We start from the raw sequence: 20,279 nt of genomic DNA, 5'->3' as shown, positions 1-20,279 counted from the left end.
ATGGGGGCACAATACTGTAAATGGGACAAGGTTAAAACTAAAGTCATTTTAAAATTGATGTGTATTTGAAATTAGTATATGGGGAAAAATTTAAATTACCACATATTCAATTATGAATTCAGACCCTTAATATTAAAGGCATTGTGCATATATCTTGACTAAAATAATAACGCAATTCAAGTAACAAAGTTGTAATCTAAGAGTCCTTGGTAGTCATTTTTAGTTACATATGTTAATGAGGGGAAAAGAGAAATTATGAAATTAAAGTAATTTATTTGCCAGTTCTTAAGTGTGTAGATACATCAATCAGAAACTAATGCTGATTCAAATATTTTAGGTCAAAGTGGAACATTCTTTTAAATGTTGCAAAACTAATGAATTCAAGGGCCATGCTGGATGACACTGATACTTGTTAATTTCAGAGGAAGCTGTTTAAACACCTCTTCTTCCCACTCCACAGCAGCTTGCCCCAAATGGTATACACAACAAATTAACTTCTATTGCTTAACACAGTCTACTATTGTAATGAAACAAATTATGAAAGGAATGTTGCAACTTAGGGTGGGTTATGGTTGTCCTTCCCTGAAAAAAACAAGTGTTAATGTTTAAAGAAAGAACAACAATAATTAAAAAATCACAAACATACACAAGAAAAACGCACACACACACCAAAAAAAAAAAAGAAAGAAAAAAAGGGGAAAAATAATTCTAGATGTTAAAGTTATTCTCTTTTGGCCCAGATTGTTTAATTAGTTTTAAATACACTAGAATGAAGAAACTAGTCTGGAAGATAACATTCTTAAATGCTTTACTTACAGTTTTATTGAAGAACAATTCCGGACCAAATGGGAAAGATATTAATGACTACTTAAAATAATACAGGAAGGAAGACAGGAGAGCAAGGAAAAGAAAAAGAAGAAAGAGAGGCTTGAGTGGGGGTAAATCTAGAAGATAGAAGAGAAAGTACAGCCTTATAGACAGGGACAATATATAAATGCAGAATATTCTGCTATTTCTTATTGAAAATTTATACCAAGAGAGTAAGAATGACCAATGAACTTGCTTCAAAATAAAAAGCAAGTTGGCATACCATGGAATGAAAATAGTGTGAACTATATCACTACAACTTTAAAGGAGAAAAGAAACAAATACTAATAGACAAATAATAGACAAGCTTAATAAAGAGATAAACTACATTTTAAAAAGTGATTCAAAGAACACAAGAGATACTTAAAAGAGGGAGAGAAAAATCTGGGATAGAAAAGGAAAAGAAAGGGGAAAATGTCAAAAGACAAAAACAGAGTTCAAGGAAGTCAAATGGAAGTCAAGAAGGTCTTTAACAAGATGTAGAAACGGAAGGAGCCCAAACCCATAGCGCAAAGCAATGTTTGCGAATGGAAAGCAGCTCCTTTGATCAGTAATAGTTACTCTTAAGTCGTAGCCTCTATTCCTCCAGAGTTCATCTTTAAGCCCTTCCAATCTAGAGTGGAGCTAGTGTATGGATAGAAACAAGAGATTTACAATGAACAGAGCAGTTCAGATGAGTAGTTCAAGTTGTCTCATCAAATGTTTCAACAGATTATATATTGTGTAAATGGAAATGGAGGTGAAATACTAGCTGGTTTTACCAAAAAGCAAACCAACCAAAACCACAATAAAAAAAGAAAACAAACAAACAAAAAAACCTTTTCCTTTCCTTAGGTGGCTTAAAAAACAAAAAATTCATTCATAACATGAATTTAATAAAGAAACTCAAGTCTTGCGTTGTGGCATATAAGTTTAGAATGATATATTTCAAATAGTTTTGGAAAGAGAAATTTGGATGATGAAAAAAATTCAAATTTTTACATCTGTGAATCTAGGTTCAAAAATTGCCAACATCAGTATAACCAATGTTTTCTCATTTACATTACATTGGCTATTTGACTCAAATTTGAGGGAAATCACTTTCAAAAATCAGTGATAAAATGAACTTCTTTACCTTAGTGATTTTGAGTATACATTAAAAAATTGAGGAAATTAAATTAAAACATTTTAATACTTATGCATGCAGTAGATGCCCCTAATTTTTGTACCATGAAACTGGCTGTCTTTTTAATACTGACTTAATTTTATAAAATCCCAATATGAAGATTTTGCTTAGCTCACAATGTAAGGGGGTTTACTTTAAAGGATAAAGCTGAAAAACAACTACTGTTTTTATTCTCACAATGTTAAGTTGCTTCTGTTGTGTCCGACTCTTTGCAACCCTATGGACTAGAGCTTGCCAGGCTCCTCTGTCCATGGGATTCTCCAGGCAAGAATACTAGAGTGGGTTGCCATTTCCATATTGTAAGAACAATATGAACTATAAAGAGGGCAATACAGATCTGTCTTGATTTCTATGGTTTTCTGTTATTGTTTTCCTTTATCTTACCCAATTTTTCAAGGATTAAAAATGAAAGGTATGGCTTTGGATGATCTATTACTTTATTCTACTGGATTTCGTTATTTTACTAAAATTAAATTTTTGGTATTGACAATAAATTCCCCTTTTAATTGAAATCAAAACTAAAATCATGTGTAGAAACAGTATAATATATTAAAGTTAATGGAGGAAATAAAAAACACAAGAGACTTACTGAAAATTTAGGCAATTAATTTACTAATCAAGACTGCTTTCAGACACCAAATAATTCATTTAATTCATTTCAACATGTGTTTACATATATAATATAATTTTTGCTGAAGATCACATTGTCCATTAAGAAACCTTAAGCCATGAAACAGAAAACAAAAGGGGGGAGAGCACGTAATAAATGGTAAGGAAAAAAAGTGAAAATGCTTTAAACAAAGCTGAGGAAACTTTAACAAACAACCACAATCTTTAGATACAGTTAGAGAAGTGACTTACCTTATGCTTAGGTCATAACAAGAATAGCACAGTGTTTAAAGTCAGCTCTTCATTATGGGAGGTACAATTGAAAGCCATAGGTTATAATAACATGAATTGCTACACAGAAATGAAAACTTGTTCAGCCCAACATGAAAAGCTAACTCTTATGGGAGAACATTTCAACTTATGTTTAATGCAACATGAAGAACATTTGAGGGTGTAAACATCAAAACACATGAATCTCACAACAATAAGAGAGAGACAGCCCAATCTCTCAGGAACACAGAAGATTTAATCTGTGACACATAAGGGAAGGCACATCACTCTAACATTAAAAGATGCATGCATAATATATAACCATCTACTGACAGCCCCCACCACAACCCCCATCCCACTTGTACACACACAAGCCCACTAAGATACAGGGAAAGAATGTAGTGCCAAGCTGTTATGAAGAAAGCAGGACACACGGAAGCGCAGCAGTGGTCAAGTGATTTGAGAGGTATTCTTCCCTTAAACCATCCCATCACCATGCTTATTTTAAAGAAGCCAGGAAAAGACCCCCTTCAATGCTGCAGTAGCTACGAGCCCCCAGCTTGAAGCTAATATGTGGAATTTTGATCACCGTTCCCTGCGATGTCAGGGGCTCTCCAGTGGAAGCCAGTTGTGTTAACACCAGTTGGTGGGGTACAAATGTGTGAATAACAAACACCCTCTCCCTTCTGCATTTCACAGAAGTGAGGGAGGAGAGAAACAAAAACCCATGTTAAGAATAGGTTCATAGCAATATAAAGATGTATAAGTATTAAAATGGAGACTACATTTGATTGCAGGTTAATCAACTCAGGTTTCATAAAACTGACTCTCTTTTGCTGCTCACCAGGTTAATTTTCATTCTTTTTCCTTGAAAATACTTGGAATAAATCTACACAATATGGCTCATATTTAAAGATTCTGAGCAGTTGGTCAGGTAGGGTCAAAGCCAAGAATAAAACAAATCATCTTCTTTGATGAACATTAGGAAAGCCGTCTTTATTTTTAGCATGATTTTACTGGCTGGCAGTTACATTTTAAATTAAAAAATTAAGCTTCTGTATTTAATTTGGCTTTATTTACATTTAATTTTGCTGTATATATGCTTACTTATACAATCTGAGAAATTCTATGTCAATGGTTTGGTTTAAATTTTAATATTTAAATTTTAAAAAGCAAATAATAAAGAAGACTACCTATTTAAAAATTGTTAGTAAGCCTCCTATGTACTTTTCTCTACTGTCAATAACTTTTTTTTTTTTTACAATGAGCTGTTCCTATCAATAATATGGTTGTACCGGCTTATTACAAAATATTTCTATTTGGTTTTCTATTATTGATGATAGTAGTTAATTTGACCTGCTTTATTTTTTGTATGGGACATGTTTTAATTCATGTGTGGCATACAATTAAGTTAGCAGATTTTTATTTTTTAAAGATGATTTACTTATATTACCATTTTCTCTTCCTCATCCTATTCTTAGCAGTCCAGAATATCTTGACCTTTCCTTTAGCACATCTTTATTATTTTAGGCTCTGGGCCCTCCCTCCTTTAATCTTACTTTCTTCACTGGAAAAATAAAGGCTGTTATGGGACTCAAAGGAGATAATATCTGTATCAGTGATTTTAAACTATAAAGGTGGAAATAAGTATCAGTAGTTGTTATGATCAGTGGAGCCACTGACAGCTGTGAAATAATTATGAATTAATTACCCTCCTCATTATAACTTCCCCATCAGCTCAACATGGAGGCAAATTCTTATTTTTGATGGAAAGAAAAAAAGACCTCAATGTACAGTTATACATTTTTCTCAATAGGAATTGAGGAAAACTTTTTGGAAATGACATAGCCATATAGCCATATGTATACTGGTAGGAATGAAAACCATACAATCTAAGGCATGGAGCAACGTCTGAACTAGCTCATCTAGATTATTTGTGGTACTCCTGAGCTTTTAGTCCTTAGACGAGCTATTTCCTATACTATTTGTCCTTTAAGATATAGTTTAAATTGTATCTGGGGCAAAAAATATTCCTTAGTTCCTCATTAGAAACAATCTTTTTTTCCGTTGAACTCTGTAACAGCCTTACTGAGACAGAATTTAGCTATTATAAAGTTCACTTAAGTACACATTTGATAGCTTTTAATAGATCTATCTGGCTGTATAATCATTACTATTATCTAGTTTTAAGTTTACCTAAATTCTTAAAGCCTTTTAACTAAACTTCTATTGTAAGAGTTATCATAGTTACTTTCATTTCAATTACTGATGTAGGTCCCCAAATATACTGTACATTTTTGGAAGGAAAAGGACCATGACTTTAATTCTCTTTATATTTCTTACTATATCAAATATGGTGCTTTATACAGAGTAAATATTTGTCAATTCTGAATGTTTATTTTGTAGTAATTATATATTTTTTCAATCTCGGCAGATTCAAATTTATTATTTACAGTGTAAGTGTGATCACAGCTATTCCTATACCACTGTAAAATGTTTATTTATTTTTGGACCCACCAATATTAAGAGAGATAACATGGAAAAAATGTGGATTATAGCAAAGAAATAACCTATAGAATGACTGTAAGAATTAGGAAAACAGATTACTATTAATACTGCTTAAGGTTAATCAAATAGTGACATTTGGAGTCCAATAAAGGTTTTAGGTCAGGTTAAGATTTCTTATTTCCTAAGAGAACAGGATGTTCTGTATCTCATAAGTCAGCTCACTAGAATGATAGAGATATTTGATGTATCACGCTTCTTTTGACTTTAATTTCTCTACCTTATTAAACTTAATTAAGAGTAATCTGTCTCTGAAAGAACAAACTTCACTGAATATCATTTACTCATAAAAGTAAAACTTAAGAGGAGAGAGAAAAAGGACCTCAGATTACTTGCCTCTTTAGCCTACTGTGAACGAAAGGAAAGAAAGGATTGATTTGATCAACATTAAGCCAACAACTCTACAATCTTAGACTTTTAAAATCTATTTCTTTCTCTTCTCACTTCCTTTTGCAGAAGTAGAGACTTGGTCTAAAAAAGCTCTGTTCTGTAGTTCTATTCATCTATCACTTTATCTGGATAAGTTAGGGTATTAAGTATTTGGCTCATCTGAGCCTCATGACCATTTATTTGTGTTTGTGATATCACAATAAATATGCAACTGAACTCAGAGTTTTGGTTTATTTAATATCCTCTGGAGTCCAGTGGTATGGTTTCCGATACTTAGACATGACATTCAACATCGTGAAGTTTTAATTTCCTTATCCACAAAATGAGGAAAATTAAGTAGGATCATGTACGTAAAAGTAAAAACTACTGTAAAATGAAAAAGAGCAATACAAGTCTAAGTCATTATTATTATCCTTATGTACACTTTAAGTCACCTATATTTTATACAGGTGAAATCTGAGACATAATGAGAATAAAGAATTTGCTTCAGATCATGCCATAAATCAGTGACAAATCATAAGACTATCATTGCCAATTTCTAGACGAAAGTGTCAAAAAAGACTGAGGTAAGGTGTTGAGGTTACCTCTGCAAGGATTAATATAATATCATGTTGTATAATTTTAGTCAAGATATCTCACTTCTATGGGACTTAGTTTCTTCACCTACAAAATGAAGATGTTTCCAGGGGTTTCAACTGAGGTTGAGGCCCCTTGGGAGAACCTGTGAATAAAACTGAGGATTCCATTCATTGGAAAGGAGAAAGAAATTACAATTATTCACCAATCTAATTAAATTTTATTACTTTCTTTGATTATTAGGTGACAAACTATAGTACTATTAGGAGAATCTATTATTATAATCATCAAATTATTATGCATATTTTAAAATACTGTTTATGTCACCAAGATTTCAAATTACAGTAGTGTCTAATGACTTGATACTAGATTTTGTCATTTAATGCATTTTTAAAAGGCAGTATTATTATCATATAATTTGTAATAGATATTTTGTTCATGATTTCAATTTAATTATTTTTGTAATCCTATGTATTTTATTTTATGTATGTTTAAAGTATTTTTCTGAAACAAAGTCTGTAGGCTTTGCCAGATTCCCAAAAGGGTCTATGGAAGCAAAAATTTAAAAAAAACCCTTATCTCTAGGATTTTGTAACCGTAAGAAAACTTAACCACCTCCATCTGCTGCCCTTTATCAAATTACATATAAAGGAAGTCCTTCTCTTTTTAAGAAAATTAAATATTCGTCACTGAATTAAGCAATTGCCCCTTTAAAAGACCATCTCAGAAACAAAAAAGAAACATGGCTGCTAAGAAATTACAAAGACCTCAGACTTAAAAAAAAATATTTCTGCTTTACTTGTTATTTTCCGGTTGGTTTAGATAATTAAATGTAATAATCATTTAACATTCATCACATTTCAAACTCTCTAACTAAAGGTGAACTCATACACATACACACACATGAGTGTGAATATGTTTCATTAATTATCTTTTTAATTCAGCCATGTGTTGATCACAGGTAGAGAGCAACAAGGCTGTTATCTAACTATAACATGTATCTTTGCAGGCGTGTGGACAATATTTATAAGCAACATAATTTTACAAGTCTTTTCCAGAGGACCAGTCTTAAATGTTTTCCCACCGTCATTTAAATCAGTACTGTCCTATTAAATTCCACTTAGCTTTCCGAAGTCCGAGGTAAAAGTGAAGAATTTGTCTTCTTTCAGTATTAACCTCTTCTAAAAGAGGTTGAATTGCGGCAGGTTACACAGCTGGTGACGTGAATAATCACCATTAAAAATGAGAAGTCTTTATGCTGCTTTACAGGTAACATGGCAAGTTCCTTCTTCTCAAAGAGAATACTACAGTAGGAAGAACATGTAGAAGAATAGAACTGATCACACCATGACTCAATGGGAAAATAATCTAATCTGAACATCAATGGTGAATACTCTTAATGTATTTCCCATTTAAAGCTTTAATTCTAAATTGAGTCATTCTCAGTGACCTCTAGAAAATTTGTAAATCCCAAGTTGGTCTTCCCTTGGTACCAAAAATTTTTGTGAGTTTATGTTTGTCCTGAGGATTTTAATGTTGATCATGATAATTATGAGGAAAATATACTACCTAACTATAAACACACACATGCACACATGCATATATAATAAAACAGACCTAAATATTTTTTGACTAGTAGGGATTTTGAATTATTCAAAATATGATTCATCTCAATCTTCAGATGAATAAATGATTATTTTACAGAATAATTTATCTTCATTCTAGAGATGAAAAAGTAAGGGTTGTTACTGGCTTTAGATCTTACAGTACAGTAGTAATGGAACTTAGCCCTCTTGACTTCTAAATCCATTTCTCTAAACACTAGTAGAAAAGCTTATGTTTCTAACCTACCAACAGCAATCACTGTATTCCTAATCAGACCTGAATTTTCATTGACTTTCTGCTCTTGACTATTTCTGGTAGCAATGAAAACCATTTAGAATAGGCATATGAACGTAAGAGTGAAGAAAAACTGAATATACAGGCAGTTTGGGGAATAGCACTCTGGAACCAAACTGGATTTGAATCTTTCGGCTCTATCATTATTAGCTGTTAAAACTGGATAAGTCATAATCTCTCTCTGTCTTTGTTTTCTTATGTATAAAATGAGAATAATAGCAATAACTATCTCATAGGGTTGTTGTGAAGAAAATGAGATAATATGAAATAAGGTGTTTGCTTAGAAGAATATCTGGCCCAGAGTGAACAGTGTATAAGTATTAGCTATTACTATGTTTGTTGTTGTTATTACTATCATTCTTTTGTTTGGATGATATTCTAGATCTGTAATAAAGAAAGCTGTCTAATTTCTTTGTGATTTTGACAGCTCTCATAAATAAGATCAAGTAAGATTAGGTAAGTATTTGAATAGAAATTTTAAAAGAACTAATAAATCTCATGAAATAAGGCCCTTGTATGAGATAGAATCAGTCAATAATATAAAAACCTGAATTATTGAGCACTTGTAATTATTACCATTTTCTAATACTTGACAGAAAACCATATTAGTTTTCATTAACCATGAATTTTGAAATGTTGAGTTTTTAACTAGATTCTCCTTGATCTTCTTAGAGTAGTAGCAGAAATGCTGACCCAAAATGTGGCTCTTTGGCATAAAGATTATTCTGAGAAAGAGTAGACATAAAAGAAGCTCTGACACAGAGTAGAATTTACCCTTTGGCAAGGGAAATTTCCATTTATAAAACAAATTTCCATTTATACTACAGTCTCAGTCTTCTGGACCTGAAGAGAAGGATGACTCTAAATCACAAGGTAATCTTGTCAATGGAGAAGGCACCAATTTAATCTGTGTAACAAACCTTATAGCTGTTCACTGAACTTTTGCTGGTAATCTATCTGTAACTGGCCTTCCTGTCCCCACCTTTCATTTGTCTTAGTTGAGGATGATATTTAAACTGGTAGTTTAAGCTATCTTAGGGAGCTACTCATTTTTTCCTGGGTAGCTCCCAAGTAAACACAAGGTACACATGTTAACAGACTTTTGTTTTCCTCTTGTTAATCAGAATCACAGGTTATCTCAGCAAAGATATCAAATAGATACATGAAATATTATTTGCCTCCTCCAACATTCTTAAATGTCATGTCATATCACTTATTCATTACAACAAAACAAACTACTATTTTTATTGAGTATAATATACCTTGTAAGAGTATGGTTGCATTGTTTTCCTTTCTAAATCAAAGGCTGTTATATTGTAGTTGTTAAAAAGAAAATTCAACTGAGAAAATTTGAGGATCTACTTGGCTTTATTCAGCATTACATGAATTGAGCAGCATCCCAACTAGTAATTAGTAAGGAGCTCTGAGAAGCTGAACAAATAGAGGGTTTTTGGAGGCAGAAAGGTGGTAAGACAAGGAAGTCATAAAAAAGAGACAAAAATATTTTATGTTAGGCTACCTTCCTTGGTATATTCAACCCTGAATATTCATTCAGCATCAAAGGACTGATGCTGAAGCTGAAGCTCCAATCCTTTAGCCACTGATGCGAAGAGCCAACTCATTAGAAAAGATCCTGATGCTGGGAAAGATTGCAGGCAGGAGGAGAAGGGGACGACAGGGGATGAGAGAGGACAAGATGGTGGGATGGCATCACCGACTCAATGGACATGAGTTTGAGCAAGCTCTGGGAGATGGTGAAGGACAGGGAAGCCTGTCGTGTTGTAGTCCATGGGGTTGCAAAGAGCTGGGCGCAACTGAGCGACTGAACAACAACAACCACCTTACTTGGGGGTGGTGGAAGAGGGTGGGGAAGGTAGCTATCTATCAGGTAGATTGTCTCACCAGTGCTGCTAGCCAGGAAACCCCAGACTGACTAGTTAAAGGTTACATTCCTGGGAGAGGCTGAAACTGTAAAGTGTTAATTAATGAGAGAACCAAGAAGATTGTCTAATTTGTTCAAAAGAGAATAAAAAAATACACATATATGGAATATCAGGAATATCAAAATGAATTTACACATTGAGCAAAAATTAATTGCATCTCCAACTGGACTTAATATGTATTTCTATGGATTAAAATCATTTACATTACTATTCATATACTACAATGCAATACACAATAGCTCAGATGATAAAAGGAGATGATGACCCAGAAGGATCTAGATAAGACAGCCAATAATCTCTTTCATTCATTGCAAAGTCTTTCACAATTTTACCTGATAAATTTTTGACCTGGGTGGGGTACACCTATTAATTGAATTTATGTCTGTAAATTGAGTTCTAGTTTTGTGGGGTCTTTTTTTTTTTGAGTTTTCTTCCTAGTGTATAACCTTGGTTTCTAAGATTATATGAAATATCTACTGTAGTTACTTTTAAGTGGACTTCAGCTTTTGTGTTATCATAATATTAAAATAAGTTTACCATATTGAAAAAATGGCATAAATTCATATGAAATTTTCAGTCTTTTAAAAATGTGACTTAAAATATAACTTCCAAATCTTAATACATATACATATTTTTAGTTTTCTTTTTCATCCAAGTCCAGTGAAAACTCAGTTTGAATATAAACCTTATCTTGTCAAGATTCAGGTCATGAAAAATTCCTAAGGAAAAGAGAACAACTTTAATATTTATTAAATCGAGCTGGTCAGTGTATGGATATTTGTCAGATATATTCTTTACTGTGTATTTGATATATTTCATTAAAAAATGAGAACTGTTTAAAAAAGAAAAGAGGGAACTAATTTACCAAAGGGCATTGGTATGACACTGACTATACTCACAAATGCTTTGGCTTAGATTTTTTACATTTAGAATTTGGGATCATCTGTATATCCTTTTGCCCTCTTTATTCTAAGAATACAAATGGCAAGATTTCAATCCAAGTCTTTTCCATCGTTTTTTTTTTTTCCTTCACTAAATATATAGTGGACTGAGAATGCTGTTAAATTGTAACCACTGATGTTGACAGTTTCACCATTAGCCAGTTTACTCCCTCAGCTCTTCTCAGGGTTGCTTCAAGTAGCTTTGCAGTGCCTTGCATTGCTCAGTTGTTACATGAGGAACATAACCAAGTCAGACTCCACAGAAACACATCCACCAGAGCTTTCCAACTCTTAGATGTCTGATACACTAGCTATTCTTAAAATCTTTCCACATAGGGAATTCTTCAGTAATAATTCTTCCTTCTATACATGCTTCTTTATTCTTTATTTACATTCTCTATAGAACTGCCTACTTTCTCCTCTTTTCTTAAATTCACCACCCTTATTACTTCTTTCTGTTAAATATTAATAGCAAATAACATGGGAGAGATCAAGGGTGATTCCCACCCCCCACCTCCCCACCTTTCTTTTCTTATCTATATTCTTTACTGAACATGTGAGAAACAAAAGTTGTTGAAAATGAAATAGAAATTGTCATTGAAAATGATAGACATTTGACTTTTTTTAGAAATTCTAAAATTCAGACCTTTTAGTATAATATAGATTGACCATTATAGTATTTGTTCAATTCAGTCTCAGTCAACTGTTGATAGATTTATTTTGAACCATCAACACATCCTTCCTCAGTCCTTCCTCTGCATACATATCTGCAATAAGATACTTAGGATTAGTTTACAGTCTATAATCACAGAACAGTTGTTAAGCTGGTTTTATAAATTGAAACCCTGGATGCATTAGCATTATATTTTAACTCATCTAAGCTAAAAAGGGCATACATGTACTTAAGTCTTTTCACAGGGTCACTGTATTTGAAACTTTGAAATTTTACAAGTAGAGATGCTACTTGTAAATTAGAGATATCGAATTCATTTATGCTAATTCATTCATTCAGATTACTTCTTTTATACTGCTGTGAACTAATAGGCCTAAAATTTAGGCATAATATATGCTTGGGTCACTATATTAAACATAAGAGCAGCTATGTTCATCCCATTTTGTTCTCTTACAGTAAAATGAGATACTTATTCATTTTAACAGCAATTATTAAGAGAGTGAACTCTATGTAGTAAGAAGGTGGGTGAATGTAAATAAGGTAATAAATAATGGACTGGGGATTCTTCCAGATTATTCTTCCCTTCAAGTTTCTTACACCAACCTTTAAAATATCATTGTAGACCTTAAAAACACCAACATCATCCCCGTTTTGAAATTGTCTTTTAAAGTCAAAAGGCATAGCTTACAAAATTTTAAAGACTGTGTATGTGAGAAAAAAGATAGGTATTTTGAATTACATCATGACTAATCTTAAGTAGCAAAATTTCCTTTATGGGTGGGATATTTTTACCAAAGTGATTTCAAAAAAACCTTAAAGCAATGACATAATATGACTACATCTACCAGGATAAATGACTCAATAAAGCAAAGCCCAAGTAGGTAACTCTATCGGGATAGTATTTCAGACCATCGCCTTGAAACAGAGGTCAATTATGTCTGAAAGATAGATAATTAAAAGGATAGTGATACAGGTGGACTGAAACAGTGGTACCTATATGAACACTTTAGAAATGCTACTATCACTGACCTGAAGTAGTGAGAATGGCTACAGAGATCCTTGCTACGTGGAGGCATTTAAAGCTGAACAAGTAACCCAACATTATCTTGACTTGTCCTTTGAATTCTTGAACTGTGCTATATGGCTCTAAAACAGATGAACTGGGGAGATTACAGGTAAATGTGCTATGTATAAAGGGAAATGAGCTAAAGGAGGCAATTTAGATGATTCTGAACTTCTGGTCATACAACATTTTTTGTTTGTTCAAACTTCACTAACCTATACATCAAGGCTGGAGTAACTGACAGTTGTATGGTTCAATTACTGTCCTTATTATTTATCTGGAAACACCCAGAAAACAGAAAAACTGGGCATTAGGAATCTAGATGAAACACCTAATTTTAGGACCATTCACTTGCTTCCCATCTTCTCAAGATGAAACTGTAATGTAAAAGGGAAAAGGAAAATTTTTTTCACTTGGAAAAATAGCATCTAGTTTAATTCACTTGCTTATGAAGAAAAAATGCACACATGAAACAAGATGAATGCTTAATGGAACTAATAAAAGGTGCTGATCACATGATCCTTAAACCAGTGCTCCCAAAAACATTTAAAATACTGAAGGCAATTAAAAAGTTGTTTACAGAAACAGTTTGAAACTGTCATGGATACAAAGGAGTTAAGTCATATTCGGTATATTTAACACTGGATGATTAGACCGTGAAATCTGATGGCAAGACAATTAAAATCAGTCTTATTTTCACCCAAACTACCTCAGACTCTTGAGCCAAATACCTGAGATTAAAAACTGACTCAACGTTTTCTCTTATAACCTCTTTCAGGTCTCAATGGCATCCTTTTTTTTCTTTCCTACTCTCTCATTCCTGTGCATTCTTTGAATGGATGCCTACCTCCTCAAATCAGAAGTACCAATGACTAATTTAGCAGTGTTGAACTTGGGTCTCCTGCATTGCAGGTGGTTTCTTTACTGTCTGAGCCACCAGGGAAGCCCAATTTAGCAGTATCTGACTGCAAAAGATCATTTTTCTCCCTCAGTTTTCATTTTCATTCCTGAGGAATTCCCTTCTCTGTCAAGCACTGTAGAGATGTTCATCATTAATTACTGCAGTTTTAATATTAAATGTAAAGGGCTAGATTGCTATAGAACTTTTCTTTCAGTGCAGATATACACAGCAGCGTTCTCAAAAAGCCATGCAATAGTTCATGCCATGCTTGTCAACAAGAACGGTTAGGCATGGCAGCCCAAACAGAATTAGATTTAATTGCTGTGTGCTGGGATAGCAGCAAGTTGCCAAAGAGGAAAGAAAAGAAAAAAATAAAGCGGCAAGCCTGATTTTTATGACTGTAGGCAATATTAACTGCAGAATGGCCAGGACAAAATTTCAAAAATAGACCCTTCTTTTCTTATCCTAAGGCAGACTTAGAATTAGAACAAGGAAAATTGCTAATATAATTGAAAACTCTGGCTATAAAAGTCCATATGAATCTGAATTCCATTCAGAGTTTCATGGAACACGAATTTAAAAATATCCTTAAGGTCTTTCTGAATTTACCCTTGTCCTATAAGTTGTTGCTTTTGCTCTGCATCTATTTAATATGGGAAAATCAGAATAAATGACCAATTTCTAAGGCAGAAAAGGGAATGAAAAGCCAGGGCTTGTTTTCTTGCTCCATCTCTCCCTTTCTTTACTTTCTCTTGCCCCCTAATTTCTCTTTTTATTTTAAAAAGTTTCTTTTAATGCAAAACATTTGATACCACCATACCTTCTTTTTTCTCCCCTCTCAATTCCCAGGGATATATGCAATTTAGGTTTCCTAATCATAATACACATCTAGCTGTTATATTAGAAATGTTAGTTTATGTAATAACATCACTATGTCTTATAAATCTTTACTTTCTATAGTAACAAAACTCACATTGAAAAAAATCAAAAGGACTTGAAAAGGTAGATTCATAAATGAATTCATAAATTATGAATTTATGAATTCATAAATTCATAAACCACACATAGTTCACAAGTTATGTGTGATTTCAATTTATCATCCAATGCATTGATAATTATTCCTGGATAAAAAAATATGTCACTGAAAAACTAAATATGAATCTGGGTTCCTGAAATATTTAAGTTGAAGAGAAATAAGTCAATATGATAAAATGTGTATACTTATGAAAAACTCTGATGTTACATACACGTAATTACACAAGTTGAACTTTTCAAAGCTAATGGAAAGAATATTACCACACATTATCCACTTTTATTTCTAGCTTGGCCTATTGATGCTAGTAGGGTGCCTTGTGGAAAAACTCTCAATAGGTCTTTATAATTCCACATTTTGTAATTCTTATTAAAAATGAGAATAAAATGAAAACTCCTTAGAGAGATTCTGTAAGAAGACAAAAGAATACTATTAAAAAAAAAAACTCTTGAATAATAGACATAGTAGACACAGACATAGGCAAAGGAGTAACAAAACTGTGAATACTACAGATTAATCTACTTTGGAGAATGATAGCTGCAGTTGTAAAATGACGTGTTATTAGATAAAACAGGTAAGTACCTGAAATACATGTGAAAGACTATCAGTATGATCAGAATGAATTTCATAGGATTCAAAACATGCCCTTAAATTCAACTGAGTAGACTTTAAAAAAAATCAGATTCTTTTTCATAAACTGTGTCTTCTTTGCACATGCTATCCATCTTGATCTATAATGTTTACTAGAGTTCTCTCTCTCCTAGGGTTTCCCACACGGCTCCAGTGTGTCAGATGACTTCGCAGGGCAGAGGACAGCATTAAGGGCTGAAAATTTGCATTCTTCTTCATAAGCAATGTAAATAAAGAGTAACATCAAGTTTTTTTTTAATTTACCCTTTCCAAAGAGGTGTGTACTTGGCAAATAAATGAAATAAGCCTTACCATCAACTTAGAATAACTGATACCATCTCTGTATAGAAAAAATGTGGCTTAAAGAAATAGTATTGTATTTCTCATATTACAAATTAAGACCCTAAGGACTCAAATCTATTCTAGGAAAATCTGCCCTATGTAGGTTCTTACTTGAGAACTTACCAACAAACTGGTAAATTTTTAAATAACTCCCCCATGACTATTTTGTGAATACAAGACCCCCCCGATGGTAATTTTCCTACAGATTTTTTATGCTAACACTAAACAGCTTCACTTTTTAAGCCAAAGACATTTTTTCTAGCAATATTTCCAAACACCACAGCCTGAATACATAGAATATGATTTAAAAGAATAGACAATATTCCAGTTTGTAAACTCCTTAAGTGAGGCCCCACATTTACTTTTTGCTATGTTTTCTATATACCTAATATGGTAATATCTACTTTGTAGTACAGATGCTCAAAGATACTTGGTGACTCATCATGACCTGTGCTGTGCTGAACTTAGTCACTCGGTCGTGTCTGACTCTTTGCGACCCCACAGACTGTAGCCTGCCAGGCTCCTCTGTCCATGGGGATCCTCCGGGAAAGAATACTGGCAGAGTGGGTTGCCATTCCCTTCTCCAGGGGATTTTCCCAACCCAGGGATCGAACCTAGGTCTCCCGCATTGCAGGCAGATTCTTTACCGTCTGAGCCACCAGGGAAGCCCAACCATGACCTACTGGTAGGGTTAGCAATTATAAACAATCAAGTAAAAATAACTATTATATCAATTCTGATTTTTACATTAATTCAGGGTATTAAGATCCATTATATACTTTCAAGCTCAACGTATGTTTTTTATCTGCATTTGGCACTCTGACTAAACTTTCATGTAGAAAGCAAAATATATACTCCTACAAAGTATTTTGATTTTGGATAATCCAAATCCAACTCCTTTAAAATTATACCATTAATATTTTAATAGGATTAAAAATACTATTTGGTACATTCGTAACAAAGTAGTTCTCTCATGCACAGACTATGCAGTAGAAATCACTGCTTTTAATTCACAGCCATATATTCGTTTTACTTTGCTCAGCCTGCTCAAAGACCTGTCTCTTACTTACAAGATACTAAGGACACAGAAGGTTTTTAATAAGTCAGAAATATCAGCATTCACTAGAAAGAGGAATTAGGTGTAATAATACCATGCCATAGAAAGTTTATTGAAATGTAACTATATAGACATAAACCCTTGATATAAACATTCAATTTATAGATTCATTCAGCAAACACTGATTTATGATGCTACAGAAAATTCCTTGCTCCAAATTGCTAGCTCTCTCCCACTTTCGCCTTCCACAACAATGTGTATTTTAAAGAAGATGTCCTATTTTAAGCTGCTGCAAGAAGAAAACTGAATGTAAGATCCTGATGCCATTCAGAATTTGTCAGGGTAAAAATACTTTGGAGTAAACTCAATTCTGTCAGAGGTTAAAAAGCATTTTCTCAGCAAGAATGTTACAAATAGTATATAGATTCCTCCATTAATCCATATATGTCTACTTGACCCTCAATTCAGTTAAACCATAGCTACATTTCAGCTTTTAAGGGTTATATAAACTTTTAAGAACTAGCCTAAAAATCTGGTAACCACTTATAAAGCTGTTTTCAGTGGAAATTGTTTTGACCCACTTATAAGTTGGTGACTATCTCTAGAGTATGACATATAGTGGAATTCTAATGAAATTCAAGGACAATACAATGATGTTGTTCAGGATGTGCTACCTGTAAATATGGCATCCTGGCACACTGAATAAACTGAAGTATCAGAAAATGGCAAAAGCAAGGTCTCTTGTCCTTCCCCTGCTCCTCCAAAACATCATAAGACCCTCAAATGAGAGGTGTCCTATTTATACCCTGAGGAAAGGAGCATTGTTTTTTCCAAGATAGAAGGACATCAAGAAGAATAAGAATGAACAGGTCTTACTAAGTTTCTCTCAGTTTACTATCCTCAGCTCATACTTTTTGTCCCATCATATTTCTCCATGACCATCCCTCCCCATCGAACCTAGCATAACAACTGTCAGTGAGATTCTCCAGGCATGAATACTGGAGTGGGTTTCCATACCCTCCTCCAGGGGATCTTCCTGACCCAGGGATTGAACCTGTGTCTCTTATGTCTCATGCATTGGCAGGCAGATTCTTTACTGCTAGTGCCACCTGGGATGCCCCAGCATAACATCAGATTTAACAATTTCTTTGGGCCTTCATTTCCTTGTAAAATTTATATTAAATAAATTTGTATGCTTATTCCTGTTAATCTTTATCAGTTTAATTTTCAGATTCAATCAGGGGTCCTAAGAGGGTCAAGGAAAACTTTTTCTATCCTAAAATAATAATTATAATAAAAAAGCATTATTCTTTTTAGCAATACTCTTCTGTGAGGTGAGGTCTACGTGCAATAATGCAGCCACTAAATAGGAAAGTGATTTTGGAGAAAAAGACAAGATAAAAATTGGAGAAGATGGTCAACTCATTGAATTAAAAAGGATATATCTCATAGATATATGTTCATATATATCATATTCAATATACTTGACAATGATTAGGAAAAAGAAGGCAGGAATGGTACAAGTGTTGACATTAACTTGCATCAAATTGATAGTGAAGCTAATAATACTTGATTTTTCAGTCAGATTGTAGCTAATAACCATAACAGAACAAGACACATTTACTCTGTGACAAATGTAGCATATGTCTGACAGAGTTAGGTCAAACTAGAATAACTTTATGTTTGGGCTTTTAGTATGATAATCAGTATTGATAATAATAAAATTTATATTTACTGAGTACTTATGCATATTGTGCACTGCACCAAGCAGCCTTAACCAACTCAATCCTTAAGGTGATATCATTCCCATTTTATAAGGATATGAAGTACAGATAAGCTAACTTAATGATCAAGTGCTTAAGATTACAAAGCTAGTAAGAGGCAGCACAGGGTTTCAAATCTAGGACTGTGATTCACATCCAGGGCTGGGATTCAAACCTAGCCCAATCTCAGACTTTTTTTTTTTTTATAAATTTATTTATTTTAGTTGGGGGCTAATTACTTTACAATATTGTAATAGTTTTTGCCATACATTGACATGAATCAGCCATGGGTTTACATGTGTTCCCCTTCCTGGACCCCCCACCCACCTCCCTCCCCATCCCATCCCTCTGGGTCATCCCATTGCCCCGGCCCTGAGCCCTTGTCTCATGCATCGAACATGGAATGGTGTTCTGTTTCACATATGATAATATACATGTTTCAATGCTATTCTCCCAGAACGTCCCACCCTCACCTTCTCCCTCAGAGTCCATAAAATTGTTCTATGCATCTTCAATCTCAGACTTTTAAGCACTGTGAGACAACCAGTAAAATATTAATTTCTGCCAAAGCATGACCGTCCTTGGAATATGTTAAGAAGCTGGTTAAAGGTCTTGATTCTTTCAGAAAAATGAAAAGTCTACTTCAAAAAAAACGCGTTTTATGATAAAAACATGCCTCATACTCTCAGCTCTTAAGTTCACATGGTAAACATAAGGCTATATAGAGATTTCATTATTCAAAAAATAAGGCAATAGGGAGAATTCCCAAAGAAGAAATTTTAAGTACAGTTTTAAATAACAAATGGTTTCAAGAAGCACTGAAATACTTAAGAATGAAAGAAAGAATTATTATATCGTTTTCAATTCTGGCAGAGAATTAAGCCCTGATACACTGTACACCCATTGTATATAATGACTTTTATGAATCTAGAAGAGCGCCATCTTCACAGCAGCTTGAGAAAACAGCCAAACAAACCACTTCTTGCACTGGTTTAGATGAGAAACTCTGGTTGAGAAAGGATGTGCTTTTCAAAGGGGAAAAATAAGGTGACTAGAAAAAACTGATAATTCTATTCATCCTAAAGTCCAAGCTACGTTTTCCATTTATCCAAACACACATTTTTGTAAACATGTAAAAGAAAATTGACATTGCTAGTAGTCAAGAAGATGTTTATCTGAACCTTTAAAAATTAGACTAGGTTTGAATCAGTTCTACTGAGATGGATGAAACTGGAGCCCATTATACAGAGTGAAGTAAGCCAGAAAGAAAAACAACAATACAGTATACTAATGCATATATATGGAATTTGAAAGATGGTAACGATAACCCTATATGCGAGACAGAATAAGAGACACAGATGCATGGAACAATTTTATGGACTCTGAGGGAGAAGGTGAGGGTGGGACGTTCTGGGAGAATAGCATTGAAACATGTATATTATCATATGTGAAACAGAACACCATTCCATGTTCGATGCATGTGACAAGGGCTCAGGGCCGGGGCAATGGGATGATCCAGAAGGATGGGATGGGGAGGGAGGTGGGTGGGGGGTCCAGGAAGGGGAACACATGTAAACCCATGGCTGATTCAT

At 33.7% G+C, this 20,279-nt stretch overlaps 1 protein-coding gene across 19 annotated transcripts in view; it reads right to left on the bottom strand.

Moving 5' to 3' along the window:
• GPHN (gephyrin) overlaps positions 1-20,279 on the bottom strand; it is a 525,210-nt gene that overhangs the window by 142,286 nt on the left and 362,645 nt on the right. For 2 of the 19 annotated variants that reach the window (XM_081513372.1, XM_081513377.1), the window contains one exon: positions 1,429-1,491. The exons of the other annotated variants lie outside the window; for them this stretch is intronic. In XM_081513372.1, coding sequence (XP_081369498.1) covers positions 1,429-1,491 — 63 coding nt within the window. The remainder of the gene's footprint in view (positions 1-1,428; positions 1,492-20,279) is intronic. 19 annotated transcript variants of the gene reach the window in all.

The sequence above is a fragment of the Giraffa tippelskirchi genome, chromosome 7 (genome assembly GCF_054371585.1).
Source record: "Giraffa tippelskirchi isolate mGirTip1 chromosome 7, T2T-mGirTip1v1.2.pri, whole genome shotgun sequence".
In the NCBI taxonomy this organism is placed as follows: Eukaryota; Metazoa; Chordata; class Mammalia; order Artiodactyla; family Giraffidae; genus Giraffa; species Giraffa tippelskirchi.
The sequence above is the reverse complement of the archived record's forward strand: the minus strand, read 5'-3'. Positions and strand labels throughout refer to the sequence as shown.